At 44.5% G+C, this 27,006-nt stretch overlaps 1 protein-coding gene across 1 annotated transcript in view; it reads left to right on the top strand.

Annotated features, from left to right (window-relative positions):
* The window catches only part of LOC137383808 (uncharacterized), a 33,736-nt gene extending 6,963 nt beyond the window's left edge, over positions 1–26,773 (top strand). Inside the window, exons 2-5 of the mRNA XM_068057046.1 lie at positions 21,070–21,112; positions 23,372–23,491; positions 25,233–25,307; positions 26,265–26,773. Of these exons, the coding sequence (XP_067913147.1) occupies positions 21,070–21,112; positions 23,372–23,491; positions 25,233–25,307; positions 26,265–26,658 (632 nt within the window). The 3' untranslated portion in view covers positions 26,659–26,773. The remainder of the gene's footprint in view (positions 1–21,069; positions 21,113–23,371; positions 23,492–25,232; positions 25,308–26,264) is intronic.
* The last annotated feature ends 233 nt before the right edge of the window (positions 26,774–27,006 follow it).

The raw sequence follows: 27,006 nt of genomic DNA, 5'->3' as shown, positions 1-27,006 counted from the left end.
GTGCTTTCAGATAGTCAAGAACTGCTCATCCACTACAGCCTCAAGCGGAAGGGCGAGGGCAGGAAGAGAGCTCTGATGAAGGAGGACCGTCACTTGACCTAACACTTGCAGCCACCAGCTCAGAAACTGGCACTGCATGAACGTTGGAGGCTAGTTTAGAGTTGAGATCTGCATGTGGTGAGTCAGCAGGCACAAGTGGGTTCTAGCCAGGCCAGGGTGAATGGGTCAGCTCATGTGCAAACCCCCTACAGAGCTAGGTTGCATACCAGTTCTGCTGCAGGGAACTCAGATGAGGAACTTGTTGGAGTGGACTACAGGAGAACTCTGATAAATACTGAGACACGTGGTGCATTGGTAAGCCTGCCGGACAGCCTCCAGTCACTGGCTAGGAACAAGGAGGAGTCTGGCTCCACTGTGGCACAGAGCATCATGCAGAGCTTGAAGCCCATCATTTCCATCATGCAAGTGGTGGGTAACTTTATGGCAGCACTGCCAGACTGGCCCATGATGGAACATCTGCTGGCTGCTGTCTCAGCTTCCACTGGTGGAGCCCTCCTGATAGATCAGTGGAAGCTCAGACAAAAGTCATGAAATCCCTGTCTGCAGGCATTCAGACTGCTGCAATCCAGTCTCAGACTGTTGCCATCCTGGATGTGGATCTCAGTCCTCAAAGGGGAATGAAGGCTTTCACAGCAGTCCAGCAATCTGCCCTCCAGCAGGCTACGAGGATTGCTGAGGTCTTGCCCGTGGGAGTGGCTGAGGCACCGGGCAGCTCAAACCTCAGGATGAAGCATTTGTGCTTCCATCACTGCCATTCAACCAGGGCCCTGGCTGTTGCCTCTCAGCTAGCCAGCCCAGACTGCTGCCACCCAGGTCGAGGTGGTGCAGTCTGTAGCCGGTCCCTCAAGGCCCAGAGCTGCTCAAGGTCCTCTTGCAAGGCCATGTACAGTCTCCCCTTGTTAAAGTCAGCAGCCTTCCACCAGCCATGTTGCAACCACTGGGGTAGCACTGCATAGGAGCACAAGGCCAAGCAAGGGAACCCATAAGAAAGGCATTAAAGGGATGCACAAGCATGACTAGTTCTGGGTTTTTTTGTATTTTGTGTTGCTGGATAAAGCTGTTGAGTGACAGCTTTTGCTGTTGGCCTTATTGAATGATGTTGGCCAAGGGGACTTTGAGATAGGGGATCTGAAATGGATGTACTGTTAGGGAATGGTGGATCCATGTTGGAGGTGAGGAAGTTCCTTTTAACTGAAACAAAGTCTCACAATGTGGTCCCTCTCGCTCCATCCAATTACACGAGGTGAATGTGGTCTCCTCCCGTCCTCCTCTTCCTCCTCCTGCCGAGGTGGCCCCAGATCCCAGGAGCTAATGGTTGAGCCTTCATTATTACAAGGTGGTGGAGGACATAGCATACTACCACAAACATGGACGTGTACTGCAGAGATCATCCAGTGTGATCTAGGCAGTGAAATCTCTGATTTAGGAGGTCAATGCCTTCCTTCACAGTGTTGCAGGTAGCTCCATGGCTCTCATTGAAGGTCCTTTGACCTCACATGGTGGAATGGCAGAAGGGGATCATGAGCCATACAGAGCCCTTGTCAGCGAGCAGTCTGCCTTGGAGACCTGAAGACAGTGAGAATTGCTGACAGTCACAGGATAAAAATGTAGTGCTGGCAAAAAATATAAAATATAAACAATGGCTGGCCTCCCACATTCCACTTTCCGTAAACCTGAGGTCATCCAAAACTCTGCTGCCTGTGCCTTAACTTGTACCAAATCCGATTCACCTACCATTCCTGTGCTCGCCGACCTACATTGACTCCGGGTCAAGCGATGCCTTGATTTTAAAATTCTCATCCTTGTTTTAAAATCCCTCCATCGCCTCACCCCTCCCTATCTCAGTAATTTCCTCTTGAGCATCCCTGATTTTAATTGCTCCACCATTGGTGGCTGCACCTTTAGTTGGCCAGGCCCCAAGTACTGGTTGCATCCTTCTCCACTTCTCCACCTTACTCTCCTCCTTTAAGACACTCCTTAAAACCGACCTCTTTGACCAAACTTTTGGTCACCTGACCTAATATCTCCTTATGTGGATCAGTATAATTACTTTGTTTTACACTGCTCCTGTGAAGTGTCTTGGGACGTTTTATTACGTTAAATGCGCTATATAGCTATAAGTTCTTGTTGTTGTTGACATTCACTGAGATGAATTTCTTGGTATGAACACACACCAACTGCACATTGACAGAGTGGTAGCCCTTGCTGGTTGACATGGGAGAGCCCACAGAGCCTCATGGATGCAGTCAATGACGCTCTGCACCATCAGGAAGCCCACAATCCTGGTGATCCCATGTGACCTTTCGTCCTGTTGTTCCCTCCTCAGGGACAAGAGGATGAAGTCCCCTCTCTTCCTGGAGAGCGCCTATGTCACCCCTCTGATATTTCTATGAACAGAAAACTGCAGCATGTTGCTGATCCCGCCTGGAAGGATCCCATTGTTTAGAAAGAAAGGGCGATGGGGATCTTCACAGACACTGAGAGGGTCATCCTCGTCCTAGTTTGAGGCTCCAGGTTGTTGTGAGGGATCCTTTGTGAAGCGAAGCCCCCTGAGGCACTGCTCCTGGCTCATCCCGACATAGGAGTGGTGCTCCTGGAAGACCCATTTGGAGTAAGGCCTTCTACAGAGAGCCCTCCTACTCCTCAATTCTCACAGAGCTATCCCTCTCTGTCTCCCTCTCTCCATGTCCTGCTCATGTTGCAGAGAAAGTAGCACTGCAACGACTGCCCCCATTCCTATGCAAGGCAATGTTACTTTCTGTCTTTCTGTGGTCAGCAACAATCTCCAAATTGCTTCAGCAACTCACCATAACGCTTCCACTAACTTTGCCTGAGGACAAGTAAGTCAAATGCATCTCAGCTGCAACTTGTTGAGTGCCCTTTTAAATAGCCCCAGAACAGGATTCATCTTGCTTCCTAATAGTTGTTGTTTCAGGAGTGAATAAGGATGACATTGCCTGTACATTTGTGGCATCAACCCGTTGACATCAATGACATCATGATCGTGCACATTCAGTGACTTCAGGAGCACACAGGGGATGTACCTGTATGGGCCACTCCAGTTCAGTCATGCCAAGCGGGCAGTGGGGGTAACAGCCAGTGCTGTTTCCACTGCTGTAAATCCTCAGAGAGGCCGTTGTAGTGCCACTACATGAAGTAATTTTGCACCTCAACAGTTATCCGTTCCTCCGAAGAATGCTGCATTTACCACTTATTGGGCTGGATTTAGTTCTCCCCCAGGCATGGGTCCGTGGCGTAGAGAGCCTGAAGATGCCTCCAGGCGAGGGTCGCCATGCACCCCGATGCTGGGAGGGCCTAGCCCGATATTACCGGTGGCGGCGAGGCCTCATGGTGGCTCCCCCAGCACTTGGTGATGGGATCTCCATTTTTATATTTAAATAAATTAAAATGAATGCATTAATGATACTTATGTCACCACCTGAGTTCCTGCTCCGATATTCAGTCCGGTGGCTGTCACTCCAGTGCCTTCAGATTCCCGTCTGGGGAAACAAGGCGCCACTCTGGTGGGGAGGGGGGAGGAGGTAAGTTTCTCAGTGCAGGAGGGGGGCGGGGAGCGGGCTCAAAGTTACATCATTGGTGTAGGTGATGGTTGGAAGGGTTATAGTTTAAAGTTTATTTAGTTTGGGGTGGGGGGGAAAGTCAGGTGGACAAGGTAAGTATTTTGGCAGGGACAGTGCAAATAATTAATTAAATTGTTATTGGGGGAGTAAGAGAGGGACAGAAGAAATGTCTTTTTAAAATGCATTTGTGCTTTAAATATCTAAATTTACCAGTAGGGCCCAATACCCTTTAGAAATGGTATCAGCACCTACGCACAGGCAGCTGGCACCATTGCTGGGGACGGACAGCCTGCCCCCTGCCCCCTCAGGGGGGTCGCCCCAGCTATTATAATGAGCCGCCGCACAGAAGATTGCGGCAGCTCCGCGACATGCTGACAACATGGGCAGGCCGCCATTCTCTTCGCCCACCGCCAATGGCGGTGCGAGAACAGAAGATTCAACCCATTATGTCTCAAATTATTCATATAATGTATCCTAAAATGTTATTTTCTGAAATAAATCGATCTAATTTGTGTTTGAATAAATCAATACTAACTGCATCCACCATCTCCCTAGGGAGCCTGTTCCACAGCTTGACCACTCGCTCATTGAAATATTGTTCCTGCAAATTCCTTTTGAATTTACCACCCCTTTAAGTCTATGTGTATCTGGATCTACTGTTCTGGACAGGGTGAAACAGCTTGGCATTGTCTACATGATCTATTCCCTTTGGAATCCTAAAAATAGCGATCATTTCACCTCTCAACCATCTCTTTTCCAGTGAGAACATACACAATTGTCATAGTCGCTGGTCACAATATAATCCCTCCATCACCTTAATTACTGGTCTAGATATCGCAACCTTGACTCAACACCTCCCCGTTCGAGGTGGCTGCAACCTTAGCACCACCAAGGAGACCATCCAATCTCTCGGGACACTGTGGAGGACAGTAACATGATTGATCCCCATTTTCAGAGGAAAAGGCTCCAAGGAATGATTGGATAAACTAGAGCTGTTCAGCTTTGAAAACAAATGTCTCAAGTGGGACTTAATAAAGTTATATAAAGTACTTAACGAAAAAGTCAACTTAAAATGTTATTCTTGGAAATAACAGGAGAGAGGAAATAGAGCACAGGTTTGGGGTTGTGAAGAATTAATTTAGGATAGATTTCATAATGTATTCATTCGCAACAGATGAATGATGTTTTCTTGGATGGCTGCTTGAGACACAGCACTGAGGTTTATTTCAGATGTAACTGGATGATTCAACAGGAAAACGGAGGGTTTGATATTCTGAGAGGGCAAAGTCAAGGGCCTGCTTCCATGAATGAAAGGTCCAGGTGTACAGCACTGCTCATAGGAAATTGCTATGGGCGCATAAAAAGGTCAAGAGGACATACCGGATACTTTCCTTTATTTGCCAGGGCCTAGAGTATAAGATCAAGGAGGTTATATTAGAACTATATAAAACACTAGTTAGGCCACAGCTGTAATACTGCATACAGTTCTTGCCATCACATTACAGGAAGGATGTAATCACACTAGAGAGGGTACAGAAGAGATTTATGAGGATGATCCTGGGAATGGAGAATTTTAGCTATCAGGAAAGATTGGATAGGTTGGGGCTGTTTTCTTAGGAACCGAGAAGGGTGAGAGGAAATTTCATTGAAGTGTATAAAATTAGATAGAGTGGATAGGATAGGATTTCCTTTAGCAGAGAGGCCAATAACCAGGGGGCAGAGAATTAATGTTGAATTAGAAGGGAGTTAAGGGAATTGTTTTTCACCCGGAGGGTGATGGGAGTCTGGAACTCGCTGCCTGAAGGGGAGTTAAAGTCAGAAATCCTCATAACATTTAAAAGGATATGGACCCACACAATTACTGACCAAGAGCTGGAAAGTGGTAGCAGGCTAGATAACTGTTTTCTGGCTGGCACAGACACAATGGGCTGAATGGCCTCCTTCTATGCTGTAAATATTTCTGATTCTATAAGCCTGACTGAAGACTGAACCATCTCGGCATGAGCAGCAGCAGTCTGGGCTGGCTGGCTGACAAGCAACAGCATGGATGGGATGCCAGGTGTGGGAGAATGTATTATTGGGAATGCAATGCTATGAGACACTGAATGTACTCTTGGCTTTTTAGCCCCTTTCTTTGCTTTTGATACGGGCATTCCCTACCTCTTCAATTCTGATTTGCTGCTGTTTTACTTTAAGCCAATCAATAAAGTGTAAGGAAGAAGTTTAGTCTATTAAAAACATAGCTTGGATCTGCTTATAGGCAACATCTCTCTCTCCTGGGAAAACTATTTATCATTAACAACTGACACATAAGCTTTAGCTAAAACTGAAAAATATCTGTTACATTAAAAGATGTGACTTATATTTGAGTAAAAATGGTAATTATATTGCAAGATATCAGATGTAAGAATCAGAGCTGACAATACTGACAAAACGGTACTTGGATGATGCAATGTGTGAATGTGTGGGTATCATTGCCAGCTGAATTTTGCAATAAAGGAGCTCTGTGCTTGCACTGAGATCCACTTTCTATGCAGCTAATTTTTTATTGCAATGAGTATGAGTTTCACATAAAGGCTTGAATGCCGTGGATCACTTCGGCACTTTTAAAATGCAGTCTTGCACTGGGCTGCAGTTATATTACATCTAATGTGAACTCAAAGTGGTACACAGCAGAACGTCTCTGTCTTTCCTTTAGTGAGCTTATTATTCATATTGGGACCTGGCTCCTGAGTCATTGGGGTAAAAATTGGCCCTCATTGTGAAAAATGCGAGCAATGGCGAATCATTTTGCAGGGCGATGCTGTGCACCCCAATGATGCTTGAAATAGGCCCAGTGCCTTGCTGCCTGCTGAGTAGTGCAGGTCAAAAATGTGTGTTCTTTGTGGTCCCTGACAGGTAAGTCACCCGGGCAATTCCAACCCTACAGCCCTCCAAAATATCTGAGGGTCTGCAAATTCCAGTTTCTTAAGCACCCCTGATTTTAATTGCTCCACCATTGGTGGCTGTGCCTTCACCTGCCTAGGTCCTAAGCTCTGGAATTCCCTTGCTACACCTCTCCACCTCTCTACCTCCCTTTCCTGCTTTCAGACACTCCTTAAAACCTACCTCACTGACCAATATTTTAGTCATCTACTGTAATATCTCTTTTTGTGGCTCAGTGTCATAATGTTTTATAATGCCCCTCTGGAGCACCTTGGGATGCTTTATTGCATTATAGGCGATATATAAATACAGTTGTTGTTGATATAAAATGAGGCAGTGGCAGATTCTAGCTTGAATTGCAATCAACTTCAATTCAAGGTTAAAGGAAATCTCAAGGAGTTTGTTTGGAGAAGACTCAGGTTGTGCAAATTTAACTGTACAGACAAACTGTTTTGATTTGTGATTGACTAAAATACATGAAATAAGGGCAGCTAACTAATTCTCTAATACTCTACATGTCATTATCTTTATAGGACATATAACTACAGTGGTCATTTGTACAATCCAGCACCACCTGTTATCAGCCCCGGGGAGAAAGGTGATGCGATGTTTGTCAAGACCAAATCTGCAGCACGTGGCAGTGTTGGGATACTGTCCTATAAGTTTGGTGCGAGCCAGTTTTCATTGATGTTCTCCAACCCCTTTGATTATAACTTATACTCCATTGAGTTTGCTTTATACATCACTAACACACCAGAGTTCACTGACAAACATCTGTACAGGAAGATGTATTCACAGCTGACACCACAAAAGAACTATGCTAAACAAGTACTGGGTGCAAAAAGTGAAGCAATTTCTGTTACTGGAGAAGGTCTGATTATTTCTGCCACAATGTCAAATGAGTCTCGTTCCATAGTCAAAATAGATGTTAGAGATGCTTAGCGCACTGGTAAAGACCAGCGGAAGTCTGAATGAGGTTCATGATTAACTCAATGCAATTTTCCTTCATGATTTGTATTCTGATCAGCATTAAGGAGGTTTCCACTCATCCTTTAACAATTTATAACATTTTTATTGTGCCTAAAAATATCGTGAAGTGTTAGAATTTATTAAACCATTGACAACATCAATTTCCGAAGCACCAGCATGAAATCAGTTCATCTTTATCTATTTGTTCAGGTTAAAACATTTGCACAAAACCAAGTGATTAAATTTTTAGAGCTGAATGGTGGACAGAATATAGTGAAGGGAGCTTTGAGCATCATTGAAACAATTTACTGACTGTACCATTCCAATGAAAGCCCTGTAATCATTTTACTGGGAAATAAATCTGATTGACTCTGGTTTATGGGGTAGAGTTTCCACTTCGAGTGCAATCAGGAAATTTCATCCAAAATGTGTTTGAAATTGTGCTGCTGAATTTACAGTTCAACTTTCCACAAAAACTAATTTGCATAATCACAAACATGAAGAGCTGGATTTTGCGACGGGCTTCGGGACCCCGATGTTGGGATTAAATGGGGGTCCCGAGCCCGCACTTTCTGGCAGTAAGACTGGCTCAGCAATCTTCCGGGAGGCAGTCTCCTAATTGGCTGCCTCCGTGTTCCCTATGCATTTAAGGGTGGTGGGTGGGCTCTCAATGCTCCATGCCCAATCAGAGGGTCAGCAGCTCTGGAGTCTTGGTAGCCCCCCAAGAGAGGTGGCACTGCTGAGGCAGGTTAGGAACCACGAGGGCGCCTCAACACGGAGGCACCCTCAGAGGGGTGGATCCAAATCTAACAAATATGGGGCCTGAAGCTGCTAGGCCCCTCAGAGTGAAGGGGAAAACCATCTGGAGGAATTGTTTGGGTCGCGGATGTGGCTTTTCCTGCCCGCAGCCCCATCATCAGGGTCTGGAGCCTTCAGCTCCGATAGCACCCTGGTCTGCTGCAGGGAGGCCGCCTCCTTTGAGCTGGCAGTGTCCGCACAAGATGGGGTGGGGGCAGCTCCGGTGGCAGCTAGTTTCTGGCAAGGCCACAAAATCATCCCTAATTGGGGCCTTAACCACCATAATTGGCTGCCTACCTTAGTGGCGTGAGCCGCCAATCCTATTCCCAAACCGCCGCTGGCAAAGTTCCCCACGGCGGGAATGCAACAGGGAGCCATCCTGACACCCCTCCCAACCCCCACCCCCATTTTTCCAGCCCCCTGCCTCTAAGCCCACTACCATGGGCCGAGAAAATTCCACCCAAAATGTTCAAAGAATGCAGTGTAGTATAATAGAACAAAATCATTCATTTTTTTTCCATTCTAACATTTTCCTTGATGTATTTCAGAGTGGTAACAAGATGTAGTTTTACTAAGACTGCTTAAATTGGGTTTATTGAGAAAACTAAGCATTTTTAATAAGGGTCTCCAATCCTCTGCCTGTGAATATTGTTATTTAAAATCACTGAAAATGACTTAAAAAAAAACAATACTGAACCATTTAATAGCTTCATTGGCATACACTAGCCACTTTCCTCGAAAATTAAATATTTCTTGATATGGTAAAACTTTTTAAATGTGCTCATGTTCCGAAGAAAATGAATGTAATTTGAAGAGCCTTCCCGAACCAGCGCTATTAGTGTAAGCTTGCATTTTCGACCTGGGGGTGTGGCCAGGTTGCGAGAGGAACCTGACTCGGGAAAATTGAATCTTGTACGTAAACGTGCGCAGAAACTCTACCCACTTGTTTTAATCACTCTACATTTCAATGTGTAATCATGGGTTGCTACTGACTCTGTTTGCTGTACAAACATGCACTGCCACAGCACCAGAAGACTGCAAATAAATATTTGAATATCAGTCAATATTCCAAGGAGTCTCTCAATATTTTGGGGGACAAATAATGCAAAAGAAAACTGAATTTTGAATTCAAAAGTCATAGCTACAACACAACAGGAAAAAATAGAAAATTAAAAAAACAAAACTAAATTGAGCATGGAAGAGGTGAATTGCCATACAAGTTCATAAAAGTCAGACTGGGGCAAAAATAAACCAATAATGGTAATATGGAAAGAAACATCAAGACAGGAGATCGTGAGGTGTGGGCCAAACAAAGGAAACCACAAATTAATGCTCTTGGTGCTAGAAAAATACACCATTGGTTGCCTAGACAATTTATGAAGGAACTGTATATGATTTTTCATTGTATAAGGTCATTCTCTAACACTCTATTTGTATTATGTAAATGGAACTAAACATACTGTGCACAGCACCATGTTACAATGTGTTTGTGGGATCTAGCTGTGCCCAAATTGGCTGTCACATGTCCCACATTGCCACAGTGACAACACCTCAAAAAATACTTCATCAAGGGCGGCACAGTGGCGCAGTGGTTAGCACCACAGCTTCACAGCTCCAGGGACCCAGGTTCAATTCTGGGTACTGCCTGTGCAGAGTCTGCAAGTTCTCCCTGTGACCGTGTGGGTTTTCGCCGGGTGCTCCGGTTTCCTCCCACCACCAAAGACTTGCAGGTGGTAGGTAAATTGGCCATTGTAAATTGCCCCTAGTGTAGGTAGGTGGTTGGGAATATGAGATTACTGTAGGGTTAGTATAAATGCGTGGTTCTTGGTCAGCACAGACTCAGTGGACCGAAGGGCCTGTTTCAGTGCTGTATCTCTAAATAAAAATAAATAAATTGTAAAATGCTTTGGGATCTGAGGTTGTGAAAGGCTATATATAAATGCAAGTCCTCTTTCTTTCTTATTATTTGCAGATTCCACGGGTAGGCAGTACCCTTTCCCTAAAACACATAAAATCACAAAAGTTTGTACCACAAATTAAAGGCCTGCTCAGGTCTGCAATTGAAACCCAACCCGAGCCCAACAGAACCACATCCGACCAGAGGCGGACCCAGCCCGAGTCCTTTAATTATTTTTCGTGCCGACCCGACCCAACCATTGGACTGCAGTTGATTATATTTAAAGAGGTTGTGCTCTATCTTCGATGGAATCGCTCACTGCAGACTAGTGTGGAGTCCGGATGCACATTTCCCGCCTTGACGTCCTGGCTGTCATTGTTTACGACCGGGCCCGACCCCACCCGAGCCCGAATGCCGGACAAGGAAGAGCAACCCGACCCGACCTGAACCTGACACATGTCATCGGGCCTGGTCGGGTTCGGGTCGGATAGCAATGCTCTATCACAAATGTTTTGACTGCTATACAGAATAATAATATGGCTGCATTTGCTGACAATGCAACCATTAGGTGGTGCAGTAGTAGCACACGTGCAAATGCAGCCTCATCACTAAAACATCACTGTCTGTGATGTCTCAGGCAGCTGCCAGTAATAACGATGGCGCTGCTCAATACGTCACAAAAGACAAATTAAACTCAAATCCCCTCAAAGGCTGCGATCACTGCCTCCATCCCACCCCCAACAGTTACCCTGCTGCCTCCTGCCATCATGCTTCTCTTCACCACTCCCTCCTGCGCCCGTCTTCTCACTGCTCACTTCCCACCTCACCACTGCCCTCCCTCAGCCACTTGCTCCCAGCGTTGCTATTTTCCTCCCTCGGCCGCTCATTCCCCACCTTCCCCCCCTCCTCCAGCCACTCGCTCCAGGCCGCGCCACTTCCCTCCACTTAGCCACTCACTTCTGCATTGCCCCGTCACCCCTTGCTCCCTGCCTTGCGCTTTGGCAGTCTGTTCCCCGTCGCTTCTTTGGGCGGCGCGGCCTGGAGCAAGCAGTCAAGGGGGTGGTGGGGAGGGGGAGTGGCTGAGGTGGGGGGGAAGCAGACTGGGCTTGGGGGAAATGGCAAGGACGGGAGCGAGTGGCTGAGAGAAGGCAGCAGCAAGCGGCTGAGGGGGTGAAGCGGTGTCTGAAACAGACATGGTGGGAGGGAGCGGGGTACTGTTCAGGGGAATGGAGGCAACTATTGAGTGGTGAGGACATCATTGAGTGGTGACGTCATGCGCACGCATTCATACTGGCAAGCTGGCAAATGTTTGAATGCACTGATGACGCCTGCAATCGCTCTGCGCATGCTTTGCTTTGTCAGGAGTCACTTTGTATAATAATATTTAAGGTCACCTTGACTAAGTTGCTAAACGCTCACATTATAGATAATGGGGATGAACGTCCCCAGATACTTCAGGCAGTAAATCGCCTCTGAGATAACCAAGGTGGTGAAGGTTGGGATGCCCAAGGAGTGGTGTGTTCAAACTCCAGTGATGGAATGTATGTGACATAGGATATGAAGTATGGATCCTGTGTTGTCTTTACTTGGGTTAGTTTTGATCATGGGTTTAATAAACAGTCAATGTAGAGCAGAGTTTGCAGGGGTCCAAGTTAGCATGTTTAAATTTAACTCCACTATATATTGAATGGGCTAGTCCAGGCTGTAGTTCACTCTCCATTTGGTGTTGGGTTGGGGTATGGTGTGGGGTTACAGCAAGGAAAATGTTGGTATTAAAGTATATAGCATCATCATTTGGGGCACACATGTTAAAGTGCGCAGACTATTATAGTTTGTTAATGTATTAAGTTTCTGAATGGGTTCTAGATGGTAAGACTGACTACATAAAAGCAGAAAAATATCACTAAAGTAAATGATGCCTGAAACCATTTTGCAAATAAAAATCCCTGAAATTCTGTACAAGGTAACAGGCACAGCCTGATCCTCTTGACTAGTTCGTGGCCTGTTGTTCACTCATAAATCTTCTCTAATTTTGCTGATTATTAAACTGGATGCAGCTGAATCATGTGAGATACCGTAGCTGGTTATTCCTCCTCACTGTGCAGATTCTGCCCTCATCCATTTTCTTTGTCCTTCCCCTGAATCGGAATTTCAAATTTAACTCCTCTTAGCGCGGCTGCTCCGGGGTCAACCCAGCACTATCGGAATGTCAGGCACCTTGGTGGACAGCTACAGGTTTGTCATGACCCTGCGCCCATACAACATGGCTGGGACCAGTAGAGAGGCGGCATTCTCTATCATCCACATTTATGGTCAGTGCACAGAGACCTGGGAGCGAGAGAGAGACACTGTGAGAGAGGGGAGAACGACAGAGGGAAGGGCGAGGGAAATACTGAGAGGGTAGACAGAGTGAAGGGGCAAACAGAGAGATGGGGGAGACAGAGAAGGTGGGAGACAGAGAGACACAGATAGGGGTGGCTTTTTTTAAAAATCAGAACCCGCCGACAAAACCCAAACTTGCCCTGAGTTTAGAAGTCGCTGTTCCCACTCCCAGCACCTGTCAGTTGTGAAGTTGAAACTGACCGCTGTAATTCTTTTCAAAGTTGGACTTATCTGGAAAGAAGAAGGCAATGGGAAATTTTTCATTCCCGGAATTGCCAGTCATGGACCTCAAAATGTTTAACCGCCGGCACTGGTGTTCGTGTATGGACACATTGCCGACCCCTGTCTGGAAAAGAAGGATGAAGTTGAGTGAGACTGCTGGACAGGTGCACACCATAAATCCTTGGTAAGAGTGGATCTATTCAAGGATGCATCCTCAATGGAAGTATTCTCACAGGCAGATCAAAGTGAATTCAGAGCATGCAGTCCTGCTGGATAAGAAGTGCTCAGGTGAAATGTGTACCACAATAGATAAGTAACCCCTTCAGTCGTGTACCATTTATGGGTCCGCCTAATTGTGTGGCACAGCTATGACTAGCTCCCCGCTGTGTTGCCATCGCTTTCCACTTGGAGTGTTCCTGATCCATTGTATCATCCGTGTGCCCCACAAATAAACTGGCCTTTGATGGGCTGACAACAAGCTCGTTAACAAGATCAGTCGGTCAATTATCTGAAGCAGGTGGGTTGCTGGGTCCCGCTTAACGGATTCTTGAGAAAAATTGCTGGAAGTAGAATGGCAACAGCAAATTGGCACAACGGAAAGCGGTGTGAAATTACATGCCCGCCCTCCTCCGTATCCTGCCCTCTACCTTCTACATGGCTCAAATCAGATGTGTGATTGAATATTTGTAATTCACCTCGATGGATGCAGCCTCAACACCAATCAAGAAGTTTGACACCATCTAGGAGAAAGTAGTCAACTTCATCAGCTGCCCCGCCACTTGACTCAACATCCACCATCTCCACCACCTGCACGGTGCTTTGTGTTTGGTGGTGTAGTCAAGCTCAGCTAAGAACCTTGCTTTATAATGATGAAGAACAAGCTGGAGGTTGCTCCAATTGCTGACATTTTCCAGTGGATCAGGTAGAAAAGCCAGTTCCATTCAGGTATTGAGCAGCTGCCAGAATCCAGAAGCTGGAGATTTATTTATCATGTTTTCTAAGAACCCTATTTAAAGATCATTTTTAATAAAGCATTCCTGTATATTTACGACCTTGGTCGGGCAAAAGGAGATTAAAAAGGGAAATATACCTCCCTTCCTGGAAATTACACAGCCATTTGTACAGATATGACATTTTCTTGTGCTTTGCAATAAAGTCTAGGATCCCTGCTTTTGTACATATGTTAAAGTATAAATAACATCCGAGTGTAATTTTAATCTGTGGAGTTGGATCCTGAGCACAGTATTCGTTCAATCAAAATGATAGAAGACATCAAAGAAATACTCGGTAAATATAGCCAAATTGTTACTCTTAGGCAGCACAATGTCGGACAAATGTTCCAGGATCACTAGGAAACTGTCTTGTTTGTAGTGGTTCAGGACCCAGAAATGCTTCTGATATCGAGTTCTCGATCCCGGGGCAAAATCCTGGCTAAAGTGTCTTTGTTCGGTGAGATGAACCACTCATTGTCGAGAACCGTCAGCCCTGCTCTGTAATCATGATAATGCTGCAATGGCTATTTAGGTTAAGCTTTTGGTTAATGTTGATGGTAGCGAACTGGGTGATGGTGGTGCTAACGACCTGTTTCCATGTGAACATTTCTATGCAATTTTAGCTATCAATTACATAGTATCGACAATTACTTGAAATATATTCTGACTATCCTCAGGAAATGAGGAGTTTGCAGCTGACAAGTTTAGTTCAGCAAATAAAGTGTTAACATACTCTTAACTGATGACTACAATTCCTTGGAATAGTCTTGATAAGAACACACCTTTTCTTGGTTAATGAATCTGGATATTGTTACTGATTTACAACAAAGAGTACTGGGGTTAAATTTGGATTCGACAAACATATTTCGACACAGTCTGGTAGATCTCAGCTTTCACAATAGGACTGAATACAAGCAGTCGTGGACCAGCCTCCTGCCATACACCCAGAATTGGAAAGGAATATTGGCCACGGTGTGATAAAAGTGGCCAATCCACTACTGCCAGTTGACCACTTGGCAGTGAAGTTATAATTTACCTCCATTTATTGTTTAAAACTTTGCTTGTCAATTTTCTTAGCCAAATATTTCCTCCTTATTCTTCTCTTAAACACTGATTCCTTCATGGATACCATGTAACAGCTCCAGCTAATTGTACTGTAATGTCCTTGCAGGTGGAACTTACATGGCTCAAGTGACACTCGTTGCTCGGAGCTTTGAATAGTGACTCGGTGATACAGAAGTTAGAGTGTAGTCTCCCACAGCTGGAAAAGTAATTTAAAATCTTTTTCGCTCTATAGGCTGCATATTCATGGCAGTGTAGATCAATTGACATAAAAGCTGCATTTCTGCAGGGGGATAAATTTCCAGTCCTCACTGGATACTGGTGTGGTGGCGGAGGATTGAGGACGCTCACTTTGTACTTTTGTTTAAAAAGGGAGCGAGGGATAGACCGAATAATTACAGGCCAATCAGTCTAACCTCAGTAGTGGGCAAATTAGTGGAATCAATTGAGAGACAGGATAAACTGGCACATAGAAGGGCACTGTCAAGAAAACCCCATATGCCAAATCAGAAATATGAATTTCATTGGTTGGAAACTTACATTAGACTTTTAATGGAAGAAATACTACAGTAACTTTTGAAAAACAAGCAGCCAAGATGGCTATTGCAATTTGCATCTGAAATACCAGGAGATTGAACTGCAGAGTACAATATTCGTTGAATCAAAATGATAGAAGATATCAAAGAAATACTCGGTAAATATAGCCGAATTATTAGCATTAGGCAACATAATGTAGGACAAATGTTCCAGGATCAGTAGTAAACTGTCTTGTCAGGACCCAGAAATGCTTCTGATTTTGGGTTTTGCGATCCCAGGGCAAAATCCTGGCTAAAGTGTCTTTGTTCAGTGATCTGAACCATTAGCCCTGCTCTGTAATCATGATACTGGAATGGCTATTCAGGTTAAGCTTTTGGTTAATGTTGATGGTAGTGCACTGGGTGATGGTGGTGCTAACGACCTGTTTCCATGTTAACATTTCTGTGCAATTTTATCTATGACTGTAGCCACCCAAGTCAGATCTTTGCCCATCCATTGAATTCTCGCCCTGAGAGATCCATTCCTGGAGGCATCACAATGATTCACACTGCATCAGCTGATGCCATTGAATGGATTGTTAATCTTGACATCAAACTATAACTGCTTCCCCAGCCACAGGAATATATATCCCAAAACACATCAGATTTCACCTTGAAGATGACAACACTCAACTCTACCTCACTTCCACTTCTCTTGACCACTGTCTCTAAATTGTCACACATCTTGTCTGAAATCCAGTTCTGGGTGAGCAGAATTTTCTTCCAACTGAATACTGGAAGACTGAAGCCAATGTCTTTAGTCCTGTCCACAAACTCTGTTCCCTACCCACCAACTCTATCCCTCTCCCTGGCAACTGTCTGAGGCAAAGTCAGACTGTACACAACCTTGGTGGGCTACTTGTCCCTACAGTGAGCTTGTAAACACATATCTGCTGCATCATCAAGACCGACTACTTCCACATCCATAGCATTGTCTGACTTCATCCCTACCTCAGGTCATCTGCTGCTCAAAACCTCATCCATGCTTTTGTTAATTCTAGGTTTCATTATTCCTATGCTGTCCTGGCTGGCCTACCTTATATAAACTTGAGCTCATACAAAGTTCTGCTATCTAGACCCTAACTTGCATCAAGCCTCGTTCACTCATCACCCCCGTGTTCACTGTCCTATATTGGCTCTTGGTCTGACAACATCTTGATTTTAAAACTCACATCCTTTTTTTCAAATGGTCTCATCCCTACCTATCTCTGTATCTTCATCCAGCCCTACAACCATCGGAGATCTCTACACAGACTCTTTTAGGGAGCGGTTGGTGGGTAGGGTGGTGGGGGAGAAGAGGGGAGGGGGAAGCCTTCCTGCCCATTATATTTGGCTAATGAATAATAAATTGTGATGTCTGGCATAAAGAGCAGATGGGCAGGACTGGCAGCACAACTAATGAAAAGCATACAAAAATCAGAAGATCGAGTGTACTTTTATGAGCTACGTTTGGACTAAAATAAAACTGTTGATACTGAGTTAGCTAATCTCAGCAAGGACAGCAGCGGGATAGTGTAGGTAGGTTGTAGGAGAATGGTGGGGATGTGGTAGGGAATATGGGATTAGTATAAATGGGTGGTTGTTGGTCGGCACAGACTCGGTGGGCCGAAGGGCCTGTTTCAGTGCTGTATCTCTCTATGACTCTATGATTCTGTGCTTGGCCAATCCTGGCCTCTTGTGCATCCCCAATTTTAATTGCTCCACCATTGGGCACCTGTGCTTTAGCTGTCTCTTACCTAAACCCTGAAATTGCCTCAATCTCTCCACCTCTCTACTTCCCTTTCCTTCTTTTAAATGCTCCTTAAAAACTAGCTAATTGACAAAGCTTTTGGTCATCTGTTCAAATAACTCCTTATGTGGCTCAGTGTCAAATTATTTTGATGATGCTCCTGTGAAGCATCTTGGGAAGTTTTACTAAATTAATAGAGCTATATAAATGTAAGTTGTTGTTGTTATATGATACAAGTGTAGTTAACTTCAATTTGAAATTTTAGCCAGTAGAGGTAAATACAATAGTATCGCCCTTCGCCTGCACTGCCACATTCAGACGACAGTGAAGAATAGGTTTTGGACAACAGCCAATTTCCCTATCTTCCAGCTAAACTCCACCATCTGATTGGGTTGAAGGAAGCAAAAGTGAGATTGGAATGGAATCGATGGTGAGGGTACGGAGCTCATAGCGAGGCTGAAGGCAATGGCTTTGGTCTTCTCAATGTTTAACTGAAATAATTCCAGCTCATCCAGTACTGGATGTTGGACTACCAGTCTGACAACACAGACAGAAGAGGCACCAGGAGAGCTACTGAAGAGGTAAAGTTGGGTGTTGCCATGAATTGGACCCATGTTTTCAATTGAAGTTATCACGTGCTATATGGTGGGTTAGTTAGCTCAGTTGGCTAGATAGCTAGCATGTGATATAAAAAGATACCTGCAGTATGAGTTCAATTCCTGTACTAGCTGTATTGGTTTAGGGAGGCCTGCCTCCTTGCCTTGCTCTATGTTTGTGAAGTAGTGACCCTCAAGCTCCATGTTCCAACTGTCTCCTTCTAATGGGGAGAGATGCTTTTGGACTATGGTTACAACAACCAAGGGCAGTATGCAAATGAGGAAGAGGGGGCTCTGAGGATAGATTGCTGGGTAACTCTGAGAGTAATGATGGGGTTGGGAAGGGATTAGACAGGAAAGAATGTAACTAAGCAAGAGCACTCTCAATGTGTAGGACAATAGAGTCGCTGGTTATAGAATTTAGGTACAGCTCAAGCACTGAATTAATTCAGGTTAATCATTTTGATTCACTTCTCACTTTCATTTTCTTTCAAGCAAATCTCCAAAGATGATAAGATGGAAAGCTGTAGGTGCAACAGGGTGGTGGTGATAGGAGATTTTAATTTTCCCAACATTGACTGGGATTCACTTAATGTTAGAGGTCCAGATGGAGCAGAATTTGTAAGGAGCATCCAGGAGGATTTTCTAGAGCAGTATGTAAATAGTCCAACTCGGGAAGGGGCCATACTGGACCTGGTGTTGGGAAATGAGCTGGGCCAGGTGGTTGAAGTTTCAGTAGGGGACTACTTTGGGAATAGTGATCACAATTCCGTAAGTTTTAGAATACTCATGGACAAAGACGAGAGTGGTCCTAAAGGAAGGGTGCTGAATTGGGGGAAGGCCAACTATACCAAAATTCGGCAGGAGCTGGGGAATGTAGATTGGGAGCAGCTGTTTGAAGGTAAATCCACTTTTGATATGTGGGAGGCTTTTAAAGAGAGGTTGATTAGCGTGCAGGAGAGACATGTTCCTGTGAAAATGAGGGGTAGAAATGGCAAGATTAGGGAACCATGGATGACAGGTGAAATTGTGAGACTAGCTAAGAGGAAAAAGGAAGCACACATAAGGTCTAGGCGGCTGAAGAAAGACGAAGCTTTGAAAGAATATCGGGATTGTAGGCCTAATCTGAAACGAGGAATTAAGAGGGCTAAAAGGGGTCATGAAATATCTTTAGCAAACAGGGTTAAGGAAAATCCCAAAGCCTTTTATTCATATATAAGGAGCAAGAGGGTAACTAGAGAAAGGATTGGCCCACTCAAGGACAAAGGAGGAAAGTTATGCGTGGAGTCAGAGAAAATGGGTGAGATTCTAAACGAGTACTTTGCATCGGTATTCACCGAGGAGAGGGACATGACGGATGTTGAGGTTAGGGACAGATGTTTGATTACTCTAGGTCAAGCCGGCATAAGGAGGGAGGAAGTGTTGGGTATTCTAAAAGGCATTAAGGTGGACAAGTCCCCAGGTCCGGATGGGATCTATCCCAGGTTACTGTGGGAAGCGAGAGAGGAAATAGTTGGGGCCTTAACAGATATCTTTGCAACATCCTGAAACACGGGTGAGGTCCCGGAGGACTGGAGAATTGCTAATGTTGTCCCCTTGCTTAAGAAGGGTAGCAGGGAAAATCCAGGTAATTATAGACCGGTGAGCCTGACGTCAGTGGTAGGGAAGCTGCTGGAGAAGATACTGAGGGATAGGATCTATTCCCATTTGGAAGAAAATGGGCTTATCAGTGATAGGCAACATGGTTTTGTGCAGGGAAGGTCATGTCTTACCAACTTAATAGAATTCTTTGAGGAAGTGACAAAGTTGATTGATGAGGGAAGGGCTGTAGATGTCATATACATGGACTTCAGTAAGGCGTTTGATAAGGTTCCCCATGGTAGGCTGATGGAGAAAGTGAAGGCGCATGGGGCCCAAGGTGTACTAGCTAGATGGATAAAGAACTGGCTGTGCAACAGGAGACAGAGAGTAGCAGTGGAAGGGAGTTTCTCAAAATGGAGACGTGTGACCAGTGGTGTTCCACAGGGATCCGTGCTGGGACCACTGTTGTTTGTGATATACATAAATGATTTGGAGGAAAGTATAGGTGGTCTGATTAGCAAGTTTGCAGACGACACTAAGATTGGTGGAGTAGCAGATAGTGAAGGGGACTGTCAGAGAATACAGCAGAATATAGATAGACTGGAGAGTTGGGCAGAGAAATGGCAGATGGAGTTCAATCAGGGCAAATGCGAGCTGATGCATTTTGGAAGATCCAATTCAAGAGTGAACTATACAGTAAATGGAAAAGTCCTGGGGAAAATTGATGTACAGAGAGATTTTGGTGTTCAGGTCCATTGTTCCCTGAAGGTGACAACGCAGGTCAATAGAGTGGTCAAGAAGGCATACGGCATGCTTTCCTTCATCGGATGGGGTATTGAGTACAAGAGTTGGCAGGTCATGTTACAGTTGTATAGGACTTTGGTTCGGCCACATTTGGAATACTGCGTGCAGTTCTGGTCGCCACATTACCAAAAGGATGTGGATGCTTTGGAGAGGGTGCAGAGGAGGTTCACCAGGATGTTGCCTGGTATGGAGGGTGCTAGCTATGAAGAGAGGTTGAGTAGATTAGGATTATTTTCATTAGAAAGACGGAGGTTGAGGGGGGACCTGATTGAGGTGTACAAAATCATGAGAGGTATAGACAGGGTGGATAGCAAGAAGCTTTTTCCCAGAGTGGGGGATTCAATTACAAGGGGACACGAGTTCAAAGTGAAAGGGGAAAAGTTTAGGGGGGATATGCGTGGAAAGTTCTTTACGCAGAGGGTGGTGGGTGCATGGAACGCATTACCAGCGGAGGTGGTAGACGCGGGCACGATAGCGTCTTTTAAGATGTATCTAGACAGATACATGAATGGGCAGGAAGTAAAGAGATACAGACGCTTAGAAAATAGGCGACAGGTTTAGATAGAGGATTTGGATCGGCGTAGGCTTGGAGGGCCGAAGGGCCTGTTCCTGTGCTGTAATTTTCTTTGTTCTTTGTTCTTTGTTCTTTGTCATATTGGTCGGAAAGTTTCTGCCCATGACTCACCACTGCCCTGTCAAGGGCAATGGAGGATTTTAATAAATGCTGGCCTTGCCAGCAACGCCCACACTTTGTGAATGAATAAAAATGTTGACATAATCACCATTTGTTGAAATTCCCGGTAACTATAATGTGATTGGCTCAAATACCATTTTTATTGTTAGTGTGCAACATATATTAATGAGAGCTGGTGATTCTCAGTATTTTCATCAAACAGGAATCCTGAGTTGTAGCATCACAGCAATACTTCCAAGAGCCAGGTAAGATTAAAATAACTAACACTTGAGTTCTTCTTCCATTTGTATGTAAAATCTAAGTGAGTATTGGATGAAGCAGCTCTTTATTGCCAGAGTTTAATTTGCAATAAGATGTGAGATTGTAATTTCCCACATCAGACTTCTGTCAATTACAATAGTGCTGGTAGGTCTGGCTTGAAGTAATTGCTGAAGGGAGTGAGTGGCACTCTCTGTTAGTACAAGGTCACGGGCAGGAAGTTCCTCAAACATTTTCTGTTGGGGGAGGACGGGTCATTTTTCTGGCGCAAACCCATGCCTCGAGAGCACAGTTGGGATTGCCAAATCCCCCGGAATACCTGGGAGTCTCCTGGAATATGGCCTGTATCATCTATGAAACTCAGTAAAATCAGAATTTTCATTGACTGAAATTTCCATCGATGTCCCCATTGATGTAGTGCCAAATAATGAAGCAATTTGCAGCAGCCAGACTCTGTCTCTTTCTGTATTTAGCTGTAAGATTTGTTTTCTGACTCTGATTTATTGTGATTTTTGTGAAGGATTTAAGAATATGCTTTTCATTTTGATATTTTTCTGGAAATTGTTTATTTTTTTCTTTGCTTTCCTCTCAATTTTCTCTATGTCTGTCTTGTAGCCCCTAAATCGCACTGGGTTCCATGGGCACCATTTGCTCTATGGAGCTCTGGTACATCACCCTTCATATCACATGTGAGTCTGAATGGTAAGTCGCTGCAAGCAATTTATCCACGGGGCTGTTACAATCAGTTTTACACTGATCCATAGATATGAAATTTCCCATAGAGGTCAATGGATACCTAACGGAACCAAGAACCCAATCTGACTTTATCCTGTTCCCAGCACAGAAGCAGCAAGGTCAGTTGAGTTCCGAAGAAGGGTCACTGACCTGAAACGTTAACTCTGCTTCTCTCTCCACAGATGCTGCCAGACCTGCTGAGTATTTCCAGCATTTCTTGTTTTTATTTAAGGTCAGTTGCAGCATCCCTATCACTGTCTTAGCTGAGGTCAGCTAACTTAGCTCACACCATGGGTCAAACCATGGACATTCCTGCTGCATATGGCTCAGTTTTACACCAGTCAGTGCTTTTATAAATCGATCCATAAGCTAGGGTTGCCAACTCCAGCTGAATGTACTCTTGGAGGTTTCATCACATGACCCCACCCCCCCCACCCCCGACTTCTGACTGCCCACACCCACCCTCCCACCATCGGTGGCTTAACCCATCCATTTCCCTACCGCCTTCCCACTGTCAATTAGAAAGTGTAAAAAAATCTTCATTACCTGACTGGATGATTATTGACTGTTAGTCAAACAGCCATTTTTCTAATCTCTGGCATTCTTAGAACTAATAAACAGAAGAGTTCAGAGGAAATGAAACAAACACAACGGGCTGCATTTTACCACTGTCTGGGGACAGACTGGGAGACAGGGGGGCCCATAAAATGGTGAGGAAAAGTGGGGTAGCGGAGTGCCTGTCGTCTTGTCATCACCAAGCCATTTTACCAGCAGCAGGGAAGGTGGAGGACAGCTCTCCCGCCTAGAGGCTAATTAAGTGGCCAATTAAGTGGCTCTTCCTGCCACGGCTGGCATTTTATGAGTGGCGGGTGGGCCCTCCGCAGCATGGGGAGACTGCCTGGTAAATTCTGGCGGCCTCCCTGCAGGCTTGGGGGTGGGGGTGCCCTCCTATTCAGATACTCTGTGGCTCGGGGTGGGCCCCCCAGCAGCAATGGCCACCCCCACAGCAACCACTCCACAGCCTTCCCAATCTCTCCCCACTCATCAGGGGCTGCCTGACTGTCCCCAACACCCCAGACCCTACTTGCATGTTTGGGAGGGTGGCCTGGTTCCATGGCGTCCTCTCTTCCAGGTGCAGTCCCATTAGTAGCCACTGCTCCCTCCGATTGGCCGGCAGTTCCTCGGGGTAGGTGCTCATTCTTTAAAGGAACGGGAGCCCCAACGACAACTAATTCGTTGCCGGACATCCGGAAAATGCAGCCAGGTCTCCCAAAAATGTCTGAGGTCGGGTTGATCCTGGCTTTCAGGCCCACCACACTGATAACATTCCGGCCAATGTGTTTTATTGGCCCAATGACTTTTCTACAGGATTTCCCGCAGTCGGGTTTTGGAGATTAATCTTCAATGTCTGGAGACTCCAGGACAATCCTGGAGGATTTATAATCCTCCCACAATTTTATCTTGTTAAACTGTGTTTCTATCTGAGGGTAACTTTCTTTTCTCTTTTACAGGTACCAAGAAGTTATCAGAATGGGAAACAATTCAAGCATCAATTGTAATTCTGGGTACATTGTCAGAAGTTGCCCCACAAATGATGCAGGCGCTGTCACATCAACCGACCAAGCGTCTAAGTATGTTCTATACATTTAGCTTCAGTACAGTATCATGGTTCGTAGTTAATAGAAACTGGCATGGTATAAGTCAAGTTGCATGTGTTGTATTTTCACTGTACTCTTGTTCAGGTTGAATTCTTTAAATGAGTGACTTACGTAGACAGCAAAGGTTGGTGCTTACTGGCTATTTTTATGTCAATTGATATACTGATTTATGATTCCCACTGAGATTTGGCATGGGGTCCTTCTATTTAGCTGCTAATTGCCATTCTACCAGTTCAAGACCTGAACAGGACTGTAGTTATAGAAAAAAGAAAGCACAAGGTTTGTTCTAATGTGATTTTGCTATTTAGTCAGCAAAATAGGAAATTACTAACTAGACATTAACTAATTGGGCGGCACAGTGGCGCAGTGGTTAGCATCGCAGCCTCAAAGCTCTAGCGACCTGGATTCAATTCTGGGTACTGCCTGTGCGAAGTTTGCAAGTTCTCCCTGTAACCGCGTGGGTTTTCCCCGGGTGCTCCGGTTTCCTCCCACTGCCAAAGACTTGCAGGTGATAGGTAAATTGACCGTTGTAAATTGCCCCTAGTGTAGGTAGGTGGTAGGGAATATGGGATTACTGTAGGGTTAGTATAAATGGGTGGTTCTTAGTTGGCACAGACTCAGTGGGCCGAAGGGCCTGTTTCAGTGCTGTATCTCTAAGTAAAATAATTTCTCTTTTAAGGAGAAATTATTTTTAATATGTTGATAGTGTAATAGATTGTCTTACAGCAATGGTAATGGCAAATGATGAGAATTGCATCTGAAAAAGCATATATATATATTGAAACACTAAGCTCTAAGAAAAAGCAGATTTTGAACACTGTGAATAGAATGATTTGAACACCAGGCCACACAGACAAGTTATGTATATTTATCAGATTATGAATCAGGGACCAGCTGAGTCATACTGACCTAGGTTCAATTCTTCATCTGGGCAGGCAATGGGATTAGAATTCACCCTGAAATCTGTGGGCACCATTTGCTGTATGCAGCTCTGGTATAATCTTCATATAATCAGTCTGGACAGTGGATCTCTGCAAGCAATTTAACCAAGGGGGTATTACCACCAGTTTTTATACAATATACATAGATATGAACTTTCCAGTAGTTAACAATGGATAGCCAACAGGACCAAGAGCCCGGGATGATTTTATCCTGGTCCCAGCACGGGTACATCAAGGACAGTTGTTACACCCCTAACACTGAAATCAGCTCCCTCAGCTCAGACATGGATCAAACCATGTTTTACACTGGTCAGTGCTTTTATAAACTGATCTACCTGGTAGTTTGCCAACTCCAGTTGAACATATTCCTGGAGGTTTCATCACATGACTTCCAGCCTCCAAATGCCTGCCCCTCCCTCCCACCATTGGTGACTGAACCCGTCCAAACTCATGGCACACTGCCATCCCATGCTCAACTGGGAAGTAAAATGACTCTTTATTACCTGATTGCATGATTATTGACTGTCAGTCAAACAGCCTTTTTTTCTAATCTCCTGTACTCTTACAACAAATAAATAGAAGTGTAAAAGGGAATGAAACAAACACACAATGTTTTTTCCTGCACCTATCGTTTTTCTCCTGTGTTGGTCCTAGCAGGGTCCTGATGATTAATCTTCAATTCCTCAAGAGATTGACAAGCCTGCCAGCATTGCACTATTCCTCTTTTTAATCTGAGTTTGTATCTGAGTGTTATTTTGTATTCTATTTTACAGGGGCCAGACCGGTGACAAAACCAACTACATTTACGTTAAAAATAATACAGGCACCATCAAGCTGACTGATCCAGAGTAAGTATGTTCTGCAAATTTCTGGCATTATTATGGTGAGAACAGATATAGCTCTTCTCCCTCCTGAAACAATAACAGGCAGCTTTCCTCCTGGCTCAGTGTGTAAAATGTACTGGTCAGTTTGGTACCAAGTCATATAGACTAGTAAGGTCTCAAGTTTGATTGCTTATCTGTACTGAGTTACCTAATCTCAGTCAGCGCAGTGGTAAAGGTGCTACAATGGAGCGCAGTGTCTCTTGTCTAGGGAGAGGTGAACTGTACAGAAAATCACAAGTATGGAAGTCAAACAGACTCAGGATCAGTTCTGATAACATCCATGTTAAAATCATCTCCAACACTTTTAACATTGGAGATGACAAAATAATTTAAGCTCACACCTCCTTGTAAGTTGATGGACTTTTGCCCCAAATTTCCTTTTGGGTTGAAGGGTGTGCAGATTTCAAGCAAGACAAAACTTCTGTCACCCCATGAATGTGGACCTGATCTGTCCCAATCCCTGGGATCAGGGACACGTGACTGTATTAGTGCCTTTGGGCACAAACCACAGAAAATTCAGAACTGGGGCTGCCAATAGCAGGAAATCAAACATTTGCTGCCTTTGATAATTAGGCCAGTTTCTGTACCAGAATCAATCTCTTTGAGATGAATTGCAGTGCGGAGACACTGGCCTTTTACAATTTGAAAACCTTTGATGGCCTATACCCCAGGTGCTGCTACTACCCAGTGTTGATAAGGAAGCAAAAGCAGGATTGATGTCATTACCATATCTCATGCAACGACCCCTAAATGAGTCAGAAATTTTGATGGATGAGTAAAGTGGTAGGGACCCAAATTCCTCTCTAACCTGCCACAAGAACAACGACATTATAGTGAAGAAAATTTCTTTGCAGTTTATTGTTGAGTTCTCTTATTGCAACAATACAACATGGATGAATTAATGTTCTTTACTGTTTGTAGACTTTTTATCATGGCTGGAAAGGCAACGTCACCACTGGAGCCTGTTGAAAAAGGAGAAGAAAAGAAAATTGCCTTCATGGAAAACTCAGACAAGGGTTGTGCAGGGCTCATCAGCTACCAGTGTGGTGACAAGCAACTGGTTGTGCTATTCTACAAACCATCTGCCTACAGTGAGTCAGACCCTCCAGTGTGCGCTGTGAATGTTCGAGATGACAAAATAATACTGGATGAAAATCTGTACAAGGCCATGCACAATGAGATGGAAAGCTCAGGCATGTTTACCAGGAAATCAATCACAGAAATTGAGTATCTGCAGAGCCTGGAGACTCACGGCCTGAAAGTCACTACTATGTTAGAGGATGTTGCTTCTTTAGGTGTAACCGTATCAAATTAGAAAAGGAGTCACAAATAATCATTATTAATCTTTGAATAGGATCATGAAACACTCCTAACAGTCTGTGCTCTGTATCATTAGTTCAGACCCTAAATAAACATTCATGACCGATATATATGTGTGTGCATGTGCGTTTTCTGTAAAGTTTTAGTGGTGTCTCACAATCCAGTGCTAAATGTTTTTCTGTGAAATGATTATAACTATACACACTTAATATTTTATGATTTCTTTCCTGTTTTAATTTAGTCCAACTTTGCTACTGCACAAATATTTCTTTAGATGTCCTTTGCAAAGACTCACACACCAGAACTTCATAACAGTGTAATACATCTTTGTAAATGCCAACCA

The sequence above is a fragment of the Heterodontus francisci genome, chromosome 25, assembly GCF_036365525.1.
Source record: "Heterodontus francisci isolate sHetFra1 chromosome 25, sHetFra1.hap1, whole genome shotgun sequence".
Taxonomy (NCBI): domain Eukaryota; kingdom Metazoa; phylum Chordata; class Chondrichthyes; order Heterodontiformes; family Heterodontidae; genus Heterodontus; species Heterodontus francisci.
The sequence above is the reverse complement of the archived record's forward strand: the minus strand, read 5'-3'. Positions and strand labels throughout refer to the sequence as shown.